The following is an 18,862-nucleotide window of genomic DNA, read 5'->3' as shown; positions in this document are numbered from 1 at the left end:
CAAAACAATACATAAATAAAACCCACTAGAGTAGGGGGCTGTCCCCACCCCCTGCCAAAATATACCAAGTCTGACATCGCAGTACAGTGGAGAAAAGGGCAAAGTTCACCAGTGGTTAGTTTCCTGGAGGCGAAATTCATTGTTCCAGGAGTTCGCTGTTTTAAACTTCACTGTTATCGTCTCGCTGTTATGCGAGTCGACATTCTGGTAAGTCGATGTTGTGAATGGGAACTATATGTGTGTGTATATATATATATATATATATATATATATATATATATATATATATATATATATATATATAGATATATATGTGTGTGTGTGTGTGTGTGTGTGTATACACACACAGATGTATGTTTGTGTGTGTGTATATTTTTATTGTTTATTGCGCTGTTTAGCAATTATTTAATGGTGGTCTGTGTTTCTGTTAACTGGCTGGTAGTGCAGCTCCTGGACTTTTAACTGTGAGTGTGTGAAATTATGCCTTCAGTTGACCAGCAGAACTAATAAGTGAGACTGTAGGACATATTGTGTTGTTGTTAACATCTGTAACTACAGTAAACCTTCACCCTTCCCTGAATTTCATGAGATGTAGTTTAACAGTTTGATTTTTTTTTAAATGACACACACAGGAGTCTTGAGTAATTTGTTGGCTTTGTAGTTTTAAGCATATTTTTTCTTGGTGCTTTTTCTTCCCTCACACCTACAGATTATGAAGCCACTGCCACACCTGCTCATTCTTCTCCACTGGGGTGAGAGCTATAGCCCCCATTCATCCCCCCCACCAGAAAGAGCCCTTGGACCCTATTTGTTCTTCTTTCGAGTGAGAGTGTTCTGTGACATGGGCATCAACCAGGCAGTCATGAGGGGAATTCTTGTACAAGTCCTTAGTCCCACTCCCTTAGCTGTGATATAAAGAACTGCATCATTCTGGGAGCAGTCAGTGTTCCCCCCACAAGAGCATGAACACAGTCATATGTGCTCTGCTATAGGTACTACCATCCCAGATTGGGTAACCATACCCTCATCCCTCCCACATTTATGGCCATGATTATTAGGATCGGGTATCTGTTTACCTTTGGAGCAGCATTGACTCCTGTCCTATCATCCCTCCCCCCTACCAGTATGTTCCAGTACCAAGATAATAAATTGATCTTAGGACATCTGAGACATGACTTTATGCATTGCCACCGAGTTTAGATTAAATCAACTTTAATAATTAAAATTATAAACTTTGTAATACATGTGACTATTAGGAAAGACATTTGTGCATATGGTGGTACATATGCAACTAATGATAGATTACATTTTTTTCTGCATTGTTTAGTAAGAGTTACAGCAAAGACACAGGTGTCTCCTGGTTAGTGCAGTTTGTCTTGTCATCTTGCGTAGTGAATTCTTATTACATGTAATCTAAATTGACATTCTTATTTATCATAGCTTCTAATTTTATGTTATTTATTTTTAAATATGTTTGCAGCAGTGTCCAACCTTCAAGGATAGTTTTCAAAAGAAAAGACAAGAAAGTGGTCTTTGACCCATTGGATCTTCCAAGATATCAGGTAATTTGATCAACTGAAGTAAACAGTTTTAAGAATCTAGAACAGAAAGTGCTGTTAAAAAAAGGATAATTAGTAGGACATACAAAATATTGCATGGTAACTATAAGAGAGAGTCTGGAAAAACAATTTACAAGAGAACAATAAAACATATTTATGGCTTCCAAGTATGCAACAAAGTCCAGAAGGTTTATGATTTTTACATGGAAGTGTTTGCAAAGGTATTTTTTATACCTGAAGGAGACTTCATACATTTTTTCTTAAGTAGGTAGCAGATTTTGGAGGTGTTATGGAACATGCTTTTTGAGAGGGTAATGAGGTGGCAAATTTTAAAAATTCCCTGTCAGAGTACTTTGTCAGGAATACTAGGTGAGCAAATGGCTGTATCTAAGGAAATTATTCTTTTGAGGCGGAACACAGGTTCTGAGTTTCCCAGACATAGTAAGGCCTTGTTAAGTTTAATTCTGTTGGCTTCCAAAAAAATGCAATTACTAGAAAATGGAAATCAAGGTCTAAACCAACTGCATATAAATTATTGACTATTTTAAAAGAGATTAATTAACTAGAAGAGGGATCTTTAAACAGTGGAAGGACAGCATTAAATAGAAATAAATAGAAAGTTTGGGAAAACTACATGCAGAGTAATGTTCAGAAGGAGTGAGGTAGGATTTGAGCAATTTATGTGATGTTGGATTGATGATAGTTCTAAAGAAAGAAAGCACATGTGATGTATAATATATGTAAATGGAAAATGTTAATATGCTTTTCTTTTCTATTAATGTATGTTTGCCTGTGTCCTAAGTCATAATTTAATAAAGGTGTTTAAAAAAAGAATTCCATAAAATAGATGACCTCATCTATATTTTGTTAAAAAGTCTCTATTCCTTCCATCCCCTGTTGTTGCATTTCCATACTAAACCTCTGCACTGGCCCATCTGGTTTAATCAGTGATCCGATGTATTTTCTGTCCGTTACGCATTGTATGGGTCTTAGATTCAACCTCATATCTTTAATCAATCACTTCTGAGCTTTGGCTCTGGTGCTCGGGCTCCTCCCTCTACCCACAGTCCCTTGTGGAACGATCTACCTACTTATTGTCTAGACCATTTCCATCTTGATATTGCCTGCACTTTCCGCAAGGCATTTGGTCAACCAATCATTGCAGAGTGAAGAAACAAGCTGATTTTAATGGGTCTCATACAACCTACCATTGCAGTCCTACAAGACAGACCCCATTATCCTTCTAGGTCACCTTCCTCTACTTCTTCCTTGAGATCAACTAGGTCTTCTCAGAACCCCACCAAAGCTGATGTGGACAGGTTGATGAGGCTTTTCCTTCAGAACCAAATCCAGTTAGGGGTACTCACAGCACTGACCACTGTCAGATCTGGAAGAAACTCTTCTTTCCTCACTCTCAAATTGGAGTCTTTGGATCTGACTCTTGCCCAAGGCAAATCTGCATTGAAGCCAAGCGTACATATTTCCTTGACTTCAGTGAGTTCTCTGATAAAGTCAGATCCAATCTTGTCGGAGCTGCTGGAATCTCTGAGCTGAACTGTTGGCACTGACTCTGACAGGGTAGGACTGGATCTGAGGTCTTTGGATCCTTTCCTTCTGATAGGGTATCAGTGCTTGATAGTCCAGCTCCAGCTAAATGGCATCTAGAGTTGAGCCACCTTCGGGAGTTTCAGCTCCGACAGTGAAGCTTCTCGGATCTATGTTGAACTCTGTTTTTGAGAGAGTACTTGTCAACCTAGACAGAGGTCTCCCCTTTTAGAACTGGATTCAGTTCTTTCCATAGGATTTCCCAAGGTCCACAGCCAGCTATGCTGATCCCAATGAGACATCCAGTTTCTGGGAGATTTGATTCTGTCCTCCTAAGTGATACAGTATCTATTGTGAGTCCTCTACTGAACAAGTCACAGAGGAGGTTCACAGGAACACAAGTGTAAGAGGACACACTTGGATTCTCCTGCTGAATCCCCAACCACTGACACTGATGTTGATGAGGGAGAAGGTCCCCCCCAGGACATTTAATTTGGTGATATTCTCGAAATTCTCAGAGAGAAAGAGAGTTGGTCCTCCCAAATGCCTTTTCCAGAGGAATCTATTTTTCTTGAGGCTTTCGGTTCTTGATGATCTCTTCGGCCGATGAGATGATAGACCTGATTTCCTCCTTGAGTGGAAGGAGGTGGACACAACTGAGCCTATCCTCCAAAAAAAACAAGTTTTTGGTTGCTCCTGAAGACCATCCCCATTGGAGCAAGGGTCCCACAGTAGATTGTGTGGTAGTGGTGGCAACCACTAAGAAAGATTTCTTGGAAGAAAGTTTCTCTGTCCATCCACCAAATAGAGAGCCACATGTCTTGCACAGATTTGATGTGTGTCTATGCCTTGTTTTCTTTTTTTCAGCAAAAGCACTTAATTACTTGGCACACATCACTTGTTTCCAGAGGGATTTGACAAAGGAATTTGCCAATTCTCTCCAAGGGACTTTAACTGCGGATCAAAGGAATTCCATTGATTCACGGTTGGCTACCCTACAGTTGGTTATCAATGCTTCTTTGTGTCTTGTCTCTAATACCACAGGGGGTGTGTCTAGAGCAGCTGTCACAGGCATTTCCATAGGAAGGCATGCCTGGATGCAGCGATGTGATTTTGCTTAACATTTCAAGATGTCCTTCATCAATGCCCATATGATGGATCAACTTTGTTTGGTACAAAAGTTAAAGAGATTATCTCAAGAAGTGAGAAGGATGGTAAGTCCATATCTGCCAAAGGGATGAAATTTTGTACCCCTCAAAGGGCCTTCTTCAGAAACCAGAAGGGAGAAAGTGAATCTGGTTTCGTAAACCCCAGGATTTTGCATCTGACACTTCTGGAGAAAGAGCCCCATGAGGGAAACTATTATAAAAGATGTCATGCAAGGGGCAGAGGTGGCCCGCAAAACCAAGGCGTCAGGGGTCCTTTCTCGGAGAAGACTTTCCAGCACTCCTGAATGGTTTGCCAACTGTTGCATTCTGGAAGCAGACGGGGGAGCACTTATCCCTGCATCCAGCAACCTGGACGTGCATCATTCAAGAGAAATGTGTGGAAAGGATCATAACTAGAGACTATTTCATTCCCTTCCACACCCTTCCTTCGTGGCCCAAAAGAATTCCAGACGTTCCATCCTCATAAAGGGAAGAAGCTGCTTCAGAAATAAAGAAGCTTTTAAAAAAATCAAGTCATCCAAGAGGTCCCTCCAGACTAGAGATGATCCAGAATTTTCTCAAGATTCTTTTTAGTGCCAAACAAAAATGGGGACCTAAGGCCAGTTTTGGCCCTAAGTCACTTGAACAAGTTTGAGAAGCAAACACAATTCTGGATGGTATGGTTCAGTCCATTGCTGAGGAAGAATGATTGGATGTGCTCAGCTGGTCTTCAGGACACTTACTACCATATAAAGATGGAAAGATGCTCCATGAAGTATTTTAGCTTCTGGCTAGAAGCCAGTCATTACCAATTCAGAGCTCTGCCCTTTGGTGTTTACCTTATGTATGGCAGTAGTGGCAGGTCATCTACAACTGCAGGATTTCCGGGTATTCCCATATTTGGGTAACTGGCTAATTACCAAACTTTCCAGGAATCTACTTCTTCAAGCCAGGAACTCCTTGGTCTAACTGTGCATAGACTTAAGGATTACATTGAATCTAGAAAAGTCCAATCTACAGCCAGTCCAGTCTCTAGAGTTCACCATAGCATTTTTGAACACAAGACTTCAGTTAGTAAAACTCCCTCAAACAAGAATTTCACCCCTTCATCAACAAGCCTAAGAAGTCTTATCTTACCAGAAGCCGCAAGAGAGACTAATTCTTCACCTGCTAGGCTCCACTGCAGCCTCCATCATATTAGTGCCACCAGCCAGATTCTACATGCGGGTTCTTCACTGGACTTTGGTGGTTCAATTGTCAATCAGGAAATGACCCATGTTTTTTTTCTAGTGATTCTAACAAACTTCTGCAGAACTCACATACAGTGGGAGATAGAATCTCTGCATGTTCTATAGGAACATCCCTTCATTCTTTCTTCCTAAGCCACAATGACCACAGACACTTCCCAGCTGGGGTGAGGGAGGCATTGTCTGGGAAAGGCAGTCCAAGGTAGTTGGTCATAAACAGAGGCTAGTTTCACATCAATATATTGTAGATGAGAGCAGTCCTCTTAGTGTTGCAGGCCTTTCAGGAATCACCCCCTTTGGGTGTGTGATCTATTCAGACAGACAACATGGCAGTTATTTGGTGCATCAACAAACAGGGAGGAACCAGATTTTATCCTTTGTGTCCAGAGGACACAAGATTGTGACAATGGATGATATCTTCTCCCTGCTTTCTAATAGCATATCCCAGGAAAATCCAGTATCTTTGCAGACAGATTGAGGAGGTCTGTTCTGCTCCCTCACTATTGCTCCCTCAATCCATTAGTAACAGAGCAGGTTTTCAGCCACTGGCCAACCTTATTGTGACCTTGTCACATCTCAACTCTTCAAAAACACCAGATGCAATGATTTCTATGATCTAGTTCCCCAAGAGGGGAGTCACCTAGGGACAGTCTGATGTTCCCTTGGCCCCTGGGACTCCTTTACGTCTTTCCCCCAGTCCCCCTGATTCCAAAGTTTCTTCTGAAAGTATCTGCAGTGAAGGTCACAGTCATCCTAATAGCCCTTTATTGGCTTTGAAAAGTCTGTTTCCTGTGGTCTCATCTAGCCACCCTCCCTGGGTACTGGGCTCGGACCCAGATCTTCTATCTCACCCATCTGTGTTGCCTCACCCAAACATTTAGTCCCTCAAACTGACTGCATGTTTGTCAAATTCCAGTGATGATTCAGCAGTCCAGGTTTTCAGTTTCAGCTGTCCACATTTTGTCTTCTTCCGAAAAACCCTCAGCTAAGAAAATTTATAAAAGCAAACAGAAAAGGTTTTCTGTTTGGTTATTGAAAATATTATTCACCCTTTCTCAGCCCCACTTCCAGCAATTCTGGACTTTCTCACAAACCTTTTCCAATGTGGATCCAGCTATTCCACAGTCAAGGTACAGATAGCTGCAATATCCTCTTTCCATATGTGAAAATCACACACCCATTGCATCTGTCAGATTATCCAAGGCTTTCCTCCAAGGTACATTTCTACTACATCCTCCAGTTAGAGATCCAGTCCCTCTATGTGCTATTACTGTTGTGCTACAGGCTTTGACTGGGCCCCTATTTAAACCTGCTGCTTGAGTTGATCATGGAAGACTGTATTTCTGGTGGCTACCTCTGCCAGGAGAATTTCTGAGCTAACCATCTATCCTCAAAACTGTCCTACTTAATGTTTCACAAGGACAGAGTGGCACTAAAAAAACAACCCTTCCTTTCTTCCTGAGGTGGTTTCTAAATCATCCATTAATCAGTCCATAAATCTTCCAGTGTTCTTCCCAAATTTTTCAAACAAGGGTGAATATACTTTGTATTCATTAGATGTCCATCATTAGTTACATCAGAGAAAACCTTTCAGGAAGTCTGATCAGATGTTCATCGTGTTACCCTGCTGCAGTCATCACACTTGGGTTATCCTGTCGTCAGGCGGTCCCGCAGTCGGACGGATTTCCAAAGTCTTGGTCCGACGTCGGTTGCTGTCGCCTCATCCCTGACGTCAGTGCGCCAGGGGTACAGATACTGCAACCGACGCCATTTTCTTCAGTCTTTCTTGCCGCGCGGTGCCCGAAGCAGAAGCAGTTCGCAAGTGCCGGTCGGCCAACTCCTGAGATTTTCGAATTCGAGTTTCAGACCGAAGTCTTCTATAAAGCTAAGTACCCCGTTGGGGAAACTTTTCTTGCCTCAGACCGATGTCAGAAAAAGTTAACAATTGTATTTCTTGTGGGAAGCAAATACCTCATAAGGATTTTCATTCTTATTGTATACCCTGCCCTAGGCCCTGATCACGACGTCACTTCTTGTCATTTTTGTGCTAGATTTAATAAACGCACTATTAAAAGACTATTTGATTTCGTACGACACTTTTTTGGCAGAAAATTTAATTCTAACATGCCGTCGGAGCTACCGACTAACGGCGTGCACAAAAAGCGCAGGGATAAGGATCGACAGCCCAGGCCTAAGCCCGATTCCGAGGCCTCGGTTGATCCGGTCTCCGGTTATCTGTGAGGCTCCGACGCAGCCTCTGACTACCGCAGTTGAGGAACCTGAGACCGCTACGGATATTTTGACGGAATATACTAGGCCAGTGCAGCCTTTTACTTCAGGCCCTACCGACGACTTACCTCCCAAGGACACCGGTACTTCTGAAATACCTTCGCTTTCTGAAGGCGTTTTCAGACCGACGACTCTTACAGTCAAAACGTTTTCTAAACCGAAGACTCCTTCCAAATCGAAAAAAGCTTCACTTCAGTCTCCTGTTCAAGGCCTTATGCCTAAGAAACAGATGCTCAAGATGGCTGAAGATCTGTTTTCTCTTGTCAGGGGTTCCCAGCCTCCTCCTGAAAAAAGGACTAGACAAGAGGAAGAATCTGCTTCCTCTGATCAACTGTCTATTTTTTCGGATTCCTCTGAAGACCAAGACTATTCCTTCTCTCCTTATGAAGATTCTGATGCTGAGGACTCTATTCCCTCAGCTTCCCCTCCAGAAGATTACTCTTTTGGGGAAACTTTACACACTATGAGGGAACATTTTCACTGGGAAGGTCAGGATTACTCTAATTCCAAGAAAAGGCTCAGAGAGTTTCTTTTACTCCCCCAACACAGACCTCTAGCCATCCCTCCTGTTTTGGACATTGTGGATGATGTTTACTTAGAATCCAGTTTCAACCCTGATTCTCTGCCTCCTGCCCCGGCCAAGCCTGACAGATACTACAGAGTACCTGATTCCCATAAATTCCTTTACAAAAGCCCAGTAGCTGACCCAGAGACTGTCTCCCAGGGTCCCAAGGGGGCTAAGGCTTCCATGGCCAAAAATCCAGTACCTTCTGAAAGGGATTCAAGAGCAGTAGGCAGATGGGGGAAAAAGGTTTACACCTCAGCCTAAACTGTCAATTTCATATGCTTAAGTATCAGCAATTTCTGATCTCTCAGTTAAAACAAAAGATAACAACCCTTCCTCAACAATCTGAATTGAAAGAAGTACAGGATTTGTTGCACGCCACCGAGCAGGTGGGCAAACATACCTTACAATGTGGGTTTGATTCTTTGGAGGCCTCCTGCAGAGCAGAGGCCACTGGTTCAGTTATACGTAGGCATGCCTGGTTAAAGGAGCAAAGTCTGCCTGAACATGTTAAAGCAAAACTACTAGATGCTCCCTTGCAGCAGGATGTTCTTTTTGGTGTTAAAGCAGAAGAAGTTTTAAAGAAAATGGAAGATAAGGCAAAATCAATGCAGACAGTCAAAGATTTCCTACAGGTACAACCCCCTCGCTTCAGCAGAAACTGACCAACCAAGAATTGGTCCTTTCCAGCCACTGAGAGGCCTCAGAGGGGTAAATACAGGCGCCCAAGGGGCAGAGGACAACCACAAGCTCAGTATAAACCTCGCCAATGGGCCACTCCAACCCAGAAGGGAGGAGAAGACAGGTCTCAAGCCACCAGAAGGCAAACTCAATGACTTGCACCTCAACTGGCCAAACAAAGCTCTCTTGTCAGCCCCCCTAGGGGGAAAACTAGCATTATTTATAGACAACTGGCACATGGTCACAAAGGACAAATGGGTCCTAGACATAATTTTATGAGGATACAGATTCCACTTTCACACCTTGCCAATAAAAAGAGGAATGCCAAACCTGCCACAAAATCAAAGGGCAGAGGCTCAAAAACAAATTACAACTCTCATGGCCATGAGAGCCATTCAAAGGGTGCCAACTCAAGAGCAAGGCCAAGGATTTTACTCAAGACTATTCCTAGTACCCAGGAAAGAAAATGCTTGGAGACCAATTCTGGACCTTTCAATTCTAAACACTTACTTACAAGTTCCCAAATTCAAGATGCTAACACTACAGCAGCTACTTCCCATGTTGGGCAAGGAAGCATGGCTGGTAACGTTGGACCTCAAGGAGGCATACCTGCATGTCCCTATCAGACAAAGTTGCAGAAGATACCTCCGTTTCATTGCAGGTTCAACACATTATCAATTCTCTGCATTGCCCTTTGGCTTATCTACTGCGCCCAGAGTATTCACAAAATGCCTGGCACCAGTAATTGCATACTGCAGACAAAGAGGAACTCAAATATATCCATGCCTGGACGACTGTCTCATCCAAGCAGAAAGAAAAGACATTCTCATACAACATCTGACTTTTGTGAAGCATCTACTAAATTGTCTGGGGTACACAGTAAACGAAAAGAAGTCAAAACTAGTACCCTCACAAAAAATGACATTCCTGGGTGCCAGCTTGGACACAATGGCCCAGAAGGTTTATCTTACACCAGACAAGCAATTACAACTGACTCAATATTTCAAGACAATGGCAACAAAGACCTAATTAACTGCAAAAAAATTCTGTAGGCTTTGGGCTTCATGGCATCTTGCATTCTGATAATACCATTTGCAAAACTGCATATGAGGAAATTACAATGGTACCTAAAAAGCGTATGGTCTCAACACAGCCACAGCTTGGACACAGTGATATCTCTCATTCCCTGCCTTCAACAGGAATTTCTATGGTGGGCACAGGCATGTCTCCTCAACAAGGGTCAGCCTTTCACCTTGCCCCCACCCAGGCAAACTATCACAACAGATGCTTCAGACTATGCCTGGGGGGCTCACATGGCAGGGCAATGCATTCAAGGCCTATGGACTGCAGAACAAAGAAAACTGCACATAAACCAAAAAGTGATGCTAGCTGTTCAGAAAGCTCTGACAGCCTTCAAGGATCTACTACAACCTGGACAACTGGCAATAAAGACGGACAACACCACAGTAATGTGGTACATAAACAAACAAGGGGGCACACATTCCTACCCTCTTTGCAGGCAAGCAATAATCTTATGGAACACAGCTCTGACCTACCAAGTCCAGTTACAAGCTCACTTCCTGCCAGGACAGAAAAACACATTGGCAGATGACCTAAGCAGAAACATCAAAGATCCCCACGAGTGGAAGCTAGACCCACAAATATTTGCAATGATAATTCAAAGATGGGGCCTACCAAATATAGACCTGTTTGCCAGTCCTCAAAACTACCAGCTGACAAAATTTTGTACAAGGACATTCCATCAACAAGCTTGGAAAGTGGATGCTCTCTCCTTCAGTTGGAAAAACCTGACAGCATATGCCTTTCCTCCATTACCTCTTCTCACAAAGGTTCTTTTGAAGGTCAAAAAGGAGAAACCTCGAATGATTCTCATAGCCCCAGACTGGCCACGCCAGCACTGGTACCCACTATTGAAGAATATGGCTCACAGTCCACCATGGATATTGCCTCAAATGCCTCATTTGCTCACACAGCAAGACAAGCAGATTCTACACAGCCAGATCAAAACCTTAAACCTTGCTGCATAGCAAATCAATTAAGCAGCCAACCAGCCCCTCTTTCACAAGCAGTATTGGTTGTTATTCTAAAAGCCAGGAGGCCAAGCACCAGGAAGGCTTACTCGGACAAATGGAAAAGGTTTTCTGCTTGGAACCAAGTTAAAGGCCTAGATACAACTCAGCCTCATATGCCTCACATTCTGCAGTATTTAGCTGAGATGTTGCATAAAGGACTTTCCTTCTCCTCTATTAAAATCCATGCTTCAGCTATTTCAGCTCACTACGACACAAATCCACCTTTATTTTCAAATCCACTCCCAAGGCAGTTCCTCAGAGGGGCAAAAAACATTAGACCACCTAGAAGAGCTCCTACACCTACATGGGACCTCAACTTTGTTCTGGAAAAACTAACATTACCTCCCTTTGAACCAGCTTTTTCTGCAGACCTTCAGTTCCTATCTTGGAAGACTGCCCTGCTCCTGGCAATAACTTCTGCTAGGAGAGTTTCAGAATTACAGGCACTTATGGCAGTGGAACCTTTCCTCATTTTTCATCAGGACAGAGTTTCTCTATGAACTAATCCTTCCTTCATGCCTAAGGTGGTTTCCAGCGTAGCTTTAAATCAAACCATCCATCTACCCACTTTCTTCCCCAATCCACAGAACAAAGGTGAGAGACTCCTACATTCCTTAGACATTCACAGGCAGCTTCGATATTACTTGGATAAAACTAAAGCTTTCAGAAAAACTGACCAGCTCTTTGTTTCCTATGCTACAGCTTCTCAAGGGAGGGTCATTTCCAAGCAAACCATTTCTAAATAGATAGGCCATTGCATACGATTCTGCTATACCCATCATGTGAAACCAGTTCCTCCTACCATTAGATCCCACTCTACCAGGGCAACAGCTACCTCTACAGCCTTTCTCAGGGGGGTTCCTATCAAGGAAATTTTAGAAGCTGCAACTTGGAGTTCTGTACACACCTTCACCAAACACTATCACCTACCTCTTTATTCTAAGTCCAGGGCAGGCTTCGCCACTGCAGTTCTGCAGGGACTCATTGCCTCCTCTAACCCTCTATAATGCCTCCACACTACCTTAGCTTTGGGACTCAACCCAAGTGTGATGACTGCAGCAGGGTAACACGATGAACATAGTACAGTTTTGTACCTACCATAAATGTAGATGTTCGAGTGTTCACCCTACTGCAGTCCAGGTTACCCTCCCTCCAACCCCTCTGATCTACTGGCTAAACCTATGCTATGCCTTACTGATGTATTTGCTTATAGCTGAAGGGTTTTTGTATCTGTACAGTGTTCTCACTTTTTGGTACTGATTTGGATCACCCTTTTGGGGGCACCTGACATCTGGGGCAAGAAAAACTGAAGAAAATGGCGTTGGTTGCAGTATATGTACCCCTGGTGCACTAACATCAGGGATGAGGCGACAGCAACCGACGTCGGACCAAGACTTTGGAAATCCGGCCGACTGCGGTACCGCCTGATGACAGGATAACCCAAGTGTGATGACTGCAGCAGGGTGAACACTCGAACATCTACATTTATGGTAGGTACAAAACTGTACTTTATGTATGTCCTTCTTTACAGCTAAATTGGGCAAACCAGTGTCTAAAGTCAGTCTTATGTACTGGTTGTCACATTGCATTTCCTTTGTTTATCATGAAAGAATACTGCCACTTCTCTTGACTCCAAAGGCTCATTCCATCAGATCTGTGGCTTTGTCTACAGCCTTCTTCTTTAGTGGTCCAGTTGATGACATATGTGCTTCAGCTACCTGGTACAAGGTACATACCTTCGTCCCACACTATAAATTAGATATACAATCTAGATCTAGAGGCTCCTTTGGTTTAGCTGTGTTCCAGAGTATCCTTTCATAAAACTCTCCAAGTGAGACAGTATCTGGGGACTCTCTCCCATACATTGAGGAACAGTCAGAAAAGACAACATCATATCCAAAAGTTATGTACTTGCCATAACAATAGATCTGTGTTGTCTATTTCTGTCCTTCATTAATTACCCTCCCACCATCCTACTCCTTATTTTTTGTATGCATATTTTTTCTGATGTTTCCATTTTGAAATGGTTCTAGCTGACCTTGTCTTGGTTGCTGAAGGTTGTGTCTTTCTCCTTCACTCTCTTTTCTCAGATGGGCACTTGTTTATGTTAGCTAAGTTGTTTGTCTATCAATACCTTTATAATTTTAAATTCCCTTTTATTGGCGGGTAAACTTGATATGGAGTGGCTTGATACTTACACAAAGGATAATGGGAAAGGGGTATAGCATGAGCACCTGATCCAATGCTTAGAAGTGGCTGAAGACAGATCCAAGGACAGATCAGAGGCCCATACGTTGAGAAAGGATGGAAACAGAAAACACAGATCTATTGTTATGGTGAAGTACATAACTTTCGTTTTTCATTTCTTGCACAAACACATATGCGCACGTGTGCACACACACACACACTCTCACAAACGCACATTTATTTTGGTGGCTGACGAAACAGACCTGCCCATGGTTGCTAAGAGAAGAGTAAGTAGTCAACAGCTAGTTTGTTTCTCAGGGTGTCTTCTTTGAGGAACATGTTGGAATGTGTTTGCACTTTTACATACAGTGTTCGACGGTAATCCCACAATGTCTTTATTCTGCTGAAGTAATCTTCATCAGGTTGTGCTTTCTTAACCAAGTACATCCATCTTCTCATGTCTCTGGTGTGTCAGGTATCATCCCACAACACTAGCCTGTAGCAACATCTCTATATATTTGGTTGGTCTCTCTTTACTTGCCATTATTATCACCAGCACTCTGGTGCTGTCTGTCATTTCATAGGAAGTTCTATCTATCACTTTAATGTACTATTTTCTCCATTCTGCTTTTGAAAGCTTCATAGATGGGGTGTGACTGGTAATAGAAACTTTTGAGAGTGAAGCAACAGCCATATGTTAACTGTTATCCCCTTACTTCTACCGAATCTGAATCCACTTGTGATATATGTAAATACTTACTCAAATTAGCAGCTAACCTCTTGCAAACCATGGTTGTCAGCAAAGAGCATACTGTCGCCCTACTGCAATCCAACATTAACACTAGGTGCACACATGCTTAGGTACTGAAGAAAACCCTTACTAAGCCTATAGTACAGTGCACTTGCAGACCCAGACATCAGCCACATACCTACTCTACATACACCTGCACCCACTACTTCTTCCCAGAGCGCGGTTCACCCAAGCTGCATATCTAGGTCCTTAAGTCTATACGACCATGTTGCCACCCATCACAGTGTCCTAGTTATCACTCACCAGGCAGTACAAGGATAGAGTGTGTCTCTCCGGTACTAAGATTTGTGATGTTAGTAGTGCCCTCAGATTCCACCACCCAAAGTATCCATACAACCTAGTTATTGTCCATGTGGGAATGAAAGATCTTAGATGCCGCACTGTAGGGGTGATGAAGGGGAGACATGGTCGACCTCTAACTGTATTGGAACAAAGCTGAGAAGTTAATCTAGAGCAGCACTTTACCTTCACCAAAAATGATGTCACACTTCAAATAAAAATTAATTGGCTTTAACAATTGATTTAGCAATACATGTCACTGTAGGGTGATCCAGTGTGTATCAGAGTAGGAGGTAATGGTTAATAGTTCCATCTGCTTTGCCAGGGATGGCCTGCACATCTACCCTCAGGGTTCCTGCATGTAGGATAGGACATTCCTTCCCACATTATGCATTTTTTAGGCAGAATACAGCTTTTAGACCTTCATACTTAATACGTTCTAATCTGGCTTTATCAGCTTGGCAGTGCTCAGCATTAGAAGTCTTAACAAGAAAATGCCTGACCTTATAGGTTCATAGGTTCATAGGTTAGTACTAAGCTAACTGCCCTTTTGAGCCATTTTAAGCTTAGCCAATTATCCCTTGTGAGATTCAAACCCTGCACCTTGTGTTTGTAAGGCAAACACCTTAACCATTAGGCCACCCTCCCGACCCTTGAGACCTTCCTGACCCTTGAACACAGACATGTCTATAAGTACTGAAATTTGTTCCAACTGAGTTTAGCTGCTGTCATTTATTTAGATATTCTGGTTATGTCAGAGACGTAACTGTATCTGTATTCAGATTCACTTCCACTTCCTCATGGTAAAGTTTGCACAGCAATATCTTTGAACTTTTGAATAGCCTAGTATGAATAAACAAGTCTAATTATCATATTATTGGCAACCACAGAACCCCCTCTGTGTCTACCACTGGCCACAACACTTAATTTAATCAGCTGGAGTCTCTAAACATTGAATGTACTATAATCATCATGAGTGACTTTAACTATCCATTTATTAACTGGCAAGTGCATACAACCAAAAAGAGATATGTACAGTGTAGATATTCTTTAAATGTATTAATGGCATCTTGACTGACCAAGTTTATTAATGCCAACTCTACTGGCCATGTATTGCTTTCTCCAACAAGAGGTTCCAGTCTACTTCATAATGATTATTTCTTGTCTCCTCCACACTCAGAATCTCTCCCTTCATAATCCCTCCACGATTAAAGCAGATTGTCAAACTCACATTCTCCTTAAGAACACAGTCCACAACTCCATCCAACCCTGCTGTTTTCAGGAATTTCTTTACGAACAACATGCCAACAGTCTTGATAACCTGATAAAATTTAAAACTTTCCCTTCTTCTCCAGTGACACTGCAACAAAAGTGGCTGCTTGTAACAGTGACATTTACTCTCACCTTAATTCCTTCATTAAGGTACCCTATCTGTCATAAGTATGATGGCAAGTTTAAGAACAAGTTCTTACTGTGGAACTTTAATATCAGCAAACTGCAATAAAAGAAAACAAAACTTACACTAATGAGTAAGCTTAAATCCTTCCATTATAAAAGTAAACAAACTGGTCAGCAGAAAGCTTAGGCATATCACTAAAAATTACAAAGCCAAGTATGAACTGAATATCACCACCTCTTCAATCATAAGGCTTTCTTTAACTATGTTAGGAATCTCAGAAATAATACCTAGTATGTACACCATTAATCTCAAATGGCACTATCTACTCTGAGCTAGAGGATGTTCCAGTTTGTCTCCACTTTCTCTCCTTTGTTATCTAATTCCACCCCCCCCCCCCATAACTACTTCTAAAGAGGGCCTCCTAAACACACTCTAAAACCAAAGAGCATGAGCTCTGTGGGTCTTGTTAACGTACTAACTAGGGTTAGCTTTAGTCAGCACTAAATATAGCCTCACTCATGTAACAATTGTAACACTTACAAGTACCCTTTCTATAACCAGAATATACTATCTTGTCTCTCTTAAATATATTCTTGATATTACTCCCCTTGTCATTGATAAAAGAAGGTTTAACTCCCGCTATTCTGCTAATTTCTTCACTAACACAGAGTACATGCCATTTATTTTGAATAACTGATTTAATGGCCTTTCTGTCTAAAGAAAAAAAAACAAAGGCATAGATACCGACCAATCCCAACTGATACTGCAGTATTTCTTTGTCCTTGTTATCTACTACTTCCTTCACTCGGTTAGCTACATAATCTGGATAGCCTCTGTATAAAAATTTCTTATATAATGCTTCTAAAAAACTATGTAAAAGTTCCACATCCATGGTTAAACGATTTAACCTAACAAATTGTCCTTTTACAACATTATATTTCAAATATGTAGGACGCATACTGGTGTAATGCAAAATAGCATTACTAGAAGCATTCTTATAATTGATACTAGTATATCATTTTTTATCTCCTTCTTTCTTCTATATATCCACATCTAAAAAACTAATTTTATGCTCATTGTAATGACTTACAAATTTAAAAAAAAATCTGTTCTCTTATTTAATTTGTCTAAAAAACTTAATTCTACATTCCCCCCTTTCCAAATAAAAAAACATATCAGTACATCTAAAATAAGTTGGTATAATTAGGTGCCATTCTGGCCCCCATTACTACCCCACTCGATTGATGAAAAAACTCCCCTGAAACCGAGAATAACACTCTTCGATACATTCTATTAAAAATTTGATTTCACCTAATTGATAATCATTGCTCTGATTTAACATGTATGCTGTCCATCCTAAACCATTGTCATGGGGAGTGACTGAGGACAAAGTGCAGACATCATTAAATTCCACCATTATATTTCTTAAAAATCCAACAAATCCCTTTATAATGTCCCATCTACAAACTTAGAAACTGCTTCCAGTTTTGAAGCAGAGGCAGTGTCTGTAGGTCGTTACCGTGGCTATACTTCATCGTTATGTACCCCAGACAGTTTAGCTGTCTTAGGTTTAGGTATAGGTATATAGACATAAGAATACATTATTTTTAGCAGTGTTTATAGATATTTAAAAGTTAATTGTCACAGTTTAATTTTAAATTTTTATTTAATTGTTTCATTGAGTCATGTGATTGTGGTTATGTGTATATAATAAATCTAAAGATGTGTAACAAATAGGAGGAAGACCGTTTCAAGTCAAAAACACTACTAACCAATAAATATTTGTGTGTTCTACTCCTGCAATTGTTTTCTTTTGGAGGTTGTTCCTATTTTCACAGGTTGTTGCAATTTGCAGCCTTGAGAGTACTGTACGTGTTTTTTTTAGAACTGATAAATAATGCGATGAATAGTTTGCAGTCCGTCAAACCAAATCAATTTGGTTTTGAAAATGGTAGGCCCTATCTACTGAATGTGATGAACTTCTTTTGAGAGGATGAATGAAACAGTGGATAGTGGCCATGTAGTGCACACAGCCTGTCTGCCTGGATCTAGTTAAGACCTTTTTCACTGCCCTCACATATATTACTGAAAAGTTCACCTGCCTGATTATTAACCCTTGTGTAACCCATTAGATGGCAAACTGGCTCATGGACAACACACAGGCAGTGAGGACTGGTGACATGCTTTCTTTTTTTAAAAGACTTGCCATCAGTAGCATCTCAAAGAGCTCCATATAAGGCCTCCACCTCTACTGCATACACTTCTCTGATGTACAAGCTAACATCAAGGGTCTGTAACTGACAAAGTTTGCCGATGACTGCAAACTTGACACTCTTTAACCCTCCCAAATGACACACATGCATTAGGGTCTAAACTGCACTAGTGTCAGGTGCCTTGACAATGGACTCAGGCTAAGTTCTAAAAAAATATAGTATAGTCCTCTTTAGGAAACAAAAATACCTAGCACATAAAAGATAACCCCCTCAAAGGGGATACATGCATTAGGGATCTAATCCAAGTCAAGATCCAGTTGCTCAGATGTGCCAAATTTCCAGCTCTTATCAGACGTTTAGAACTGCCAGATGAGACACAAAAATAAATGAAAAAAATTCCACGAGAAGCCCATACTGGTATAACTTTAGGATTCCTCAGCTCTGTTCCTAACCTTTCTGATAGAAAGGGTGGAAGGCTACCAAAATGGCATTTAGCCATATTTAAAATGTTTAAGATTAAAAATAAAGGTAAACAATTAAAAGGAAAATACACCAAAGTGGTTCTTCTTGTCTGAGCAAGAAAGAAAGAGAGAAAAAGAAGGAATCTAAAATTATTCAAAGATAGGTAGGAGGTGTGGAAGCAATTCTGATAGGCTAGGACCCAGACATGCTAGGTGCTTCCACTGGCAGTGGTGGTGCTGCTGCCGACAGGCCTTTCATATGGGATGGTGCTGCTGCATATAATAGTAAAAGAATTGGAAAGAAGCAAAAAAATAAATAAATAAAATAAAAGTACTTGGCTATTGGTTCTATCCCTGTGCCTGTTCAGCAAGCTAATGATTCTCC

The 18,862-nt window shown here is 41.4% G+C and overlaps 1 protein-coding gene across 1 annotated transcript in view; it reads left to right on the top strand.

Moving 5' to 3' along the window:
• Window positions 1–1,451: 1,451 nt before the first annotated feature.
• The window catches only part of LOC122810586 (tetraspanin-4-like), a 662,136-nt gene continuing 644,725 nt past the window's right edge, over window positions 1,452–18,862 (top strand). Inside the window, exon 1 of the mRNA XM_044082164.1 lies at window positions 1,452–1,562. Within this exon, the coding sequence (XP_043938099.1) occupies window positions 1,452–1,562 (111 nt within the window). The remainder of the gene's footprint in view (window positions 1,563–18,862) is intronic.

Source organism: Protopterus annectens, chromosome 9.part0, assembly GCF_019279795.1.
Source record: "Protopterus annectens isolate FY-2018-M chromosome 9.part0, PAN1.0, whole genome shotgun sequence".
Taxonomy (NCBI): Eukaryota; Metazoa; Chordata; order Ceratodontiformes; family Protopteridae; genus Protopterus; species Protopterus annectens.
This window is presented reverse-complemented; position numbering and strand designations above follow the sequence as displayed.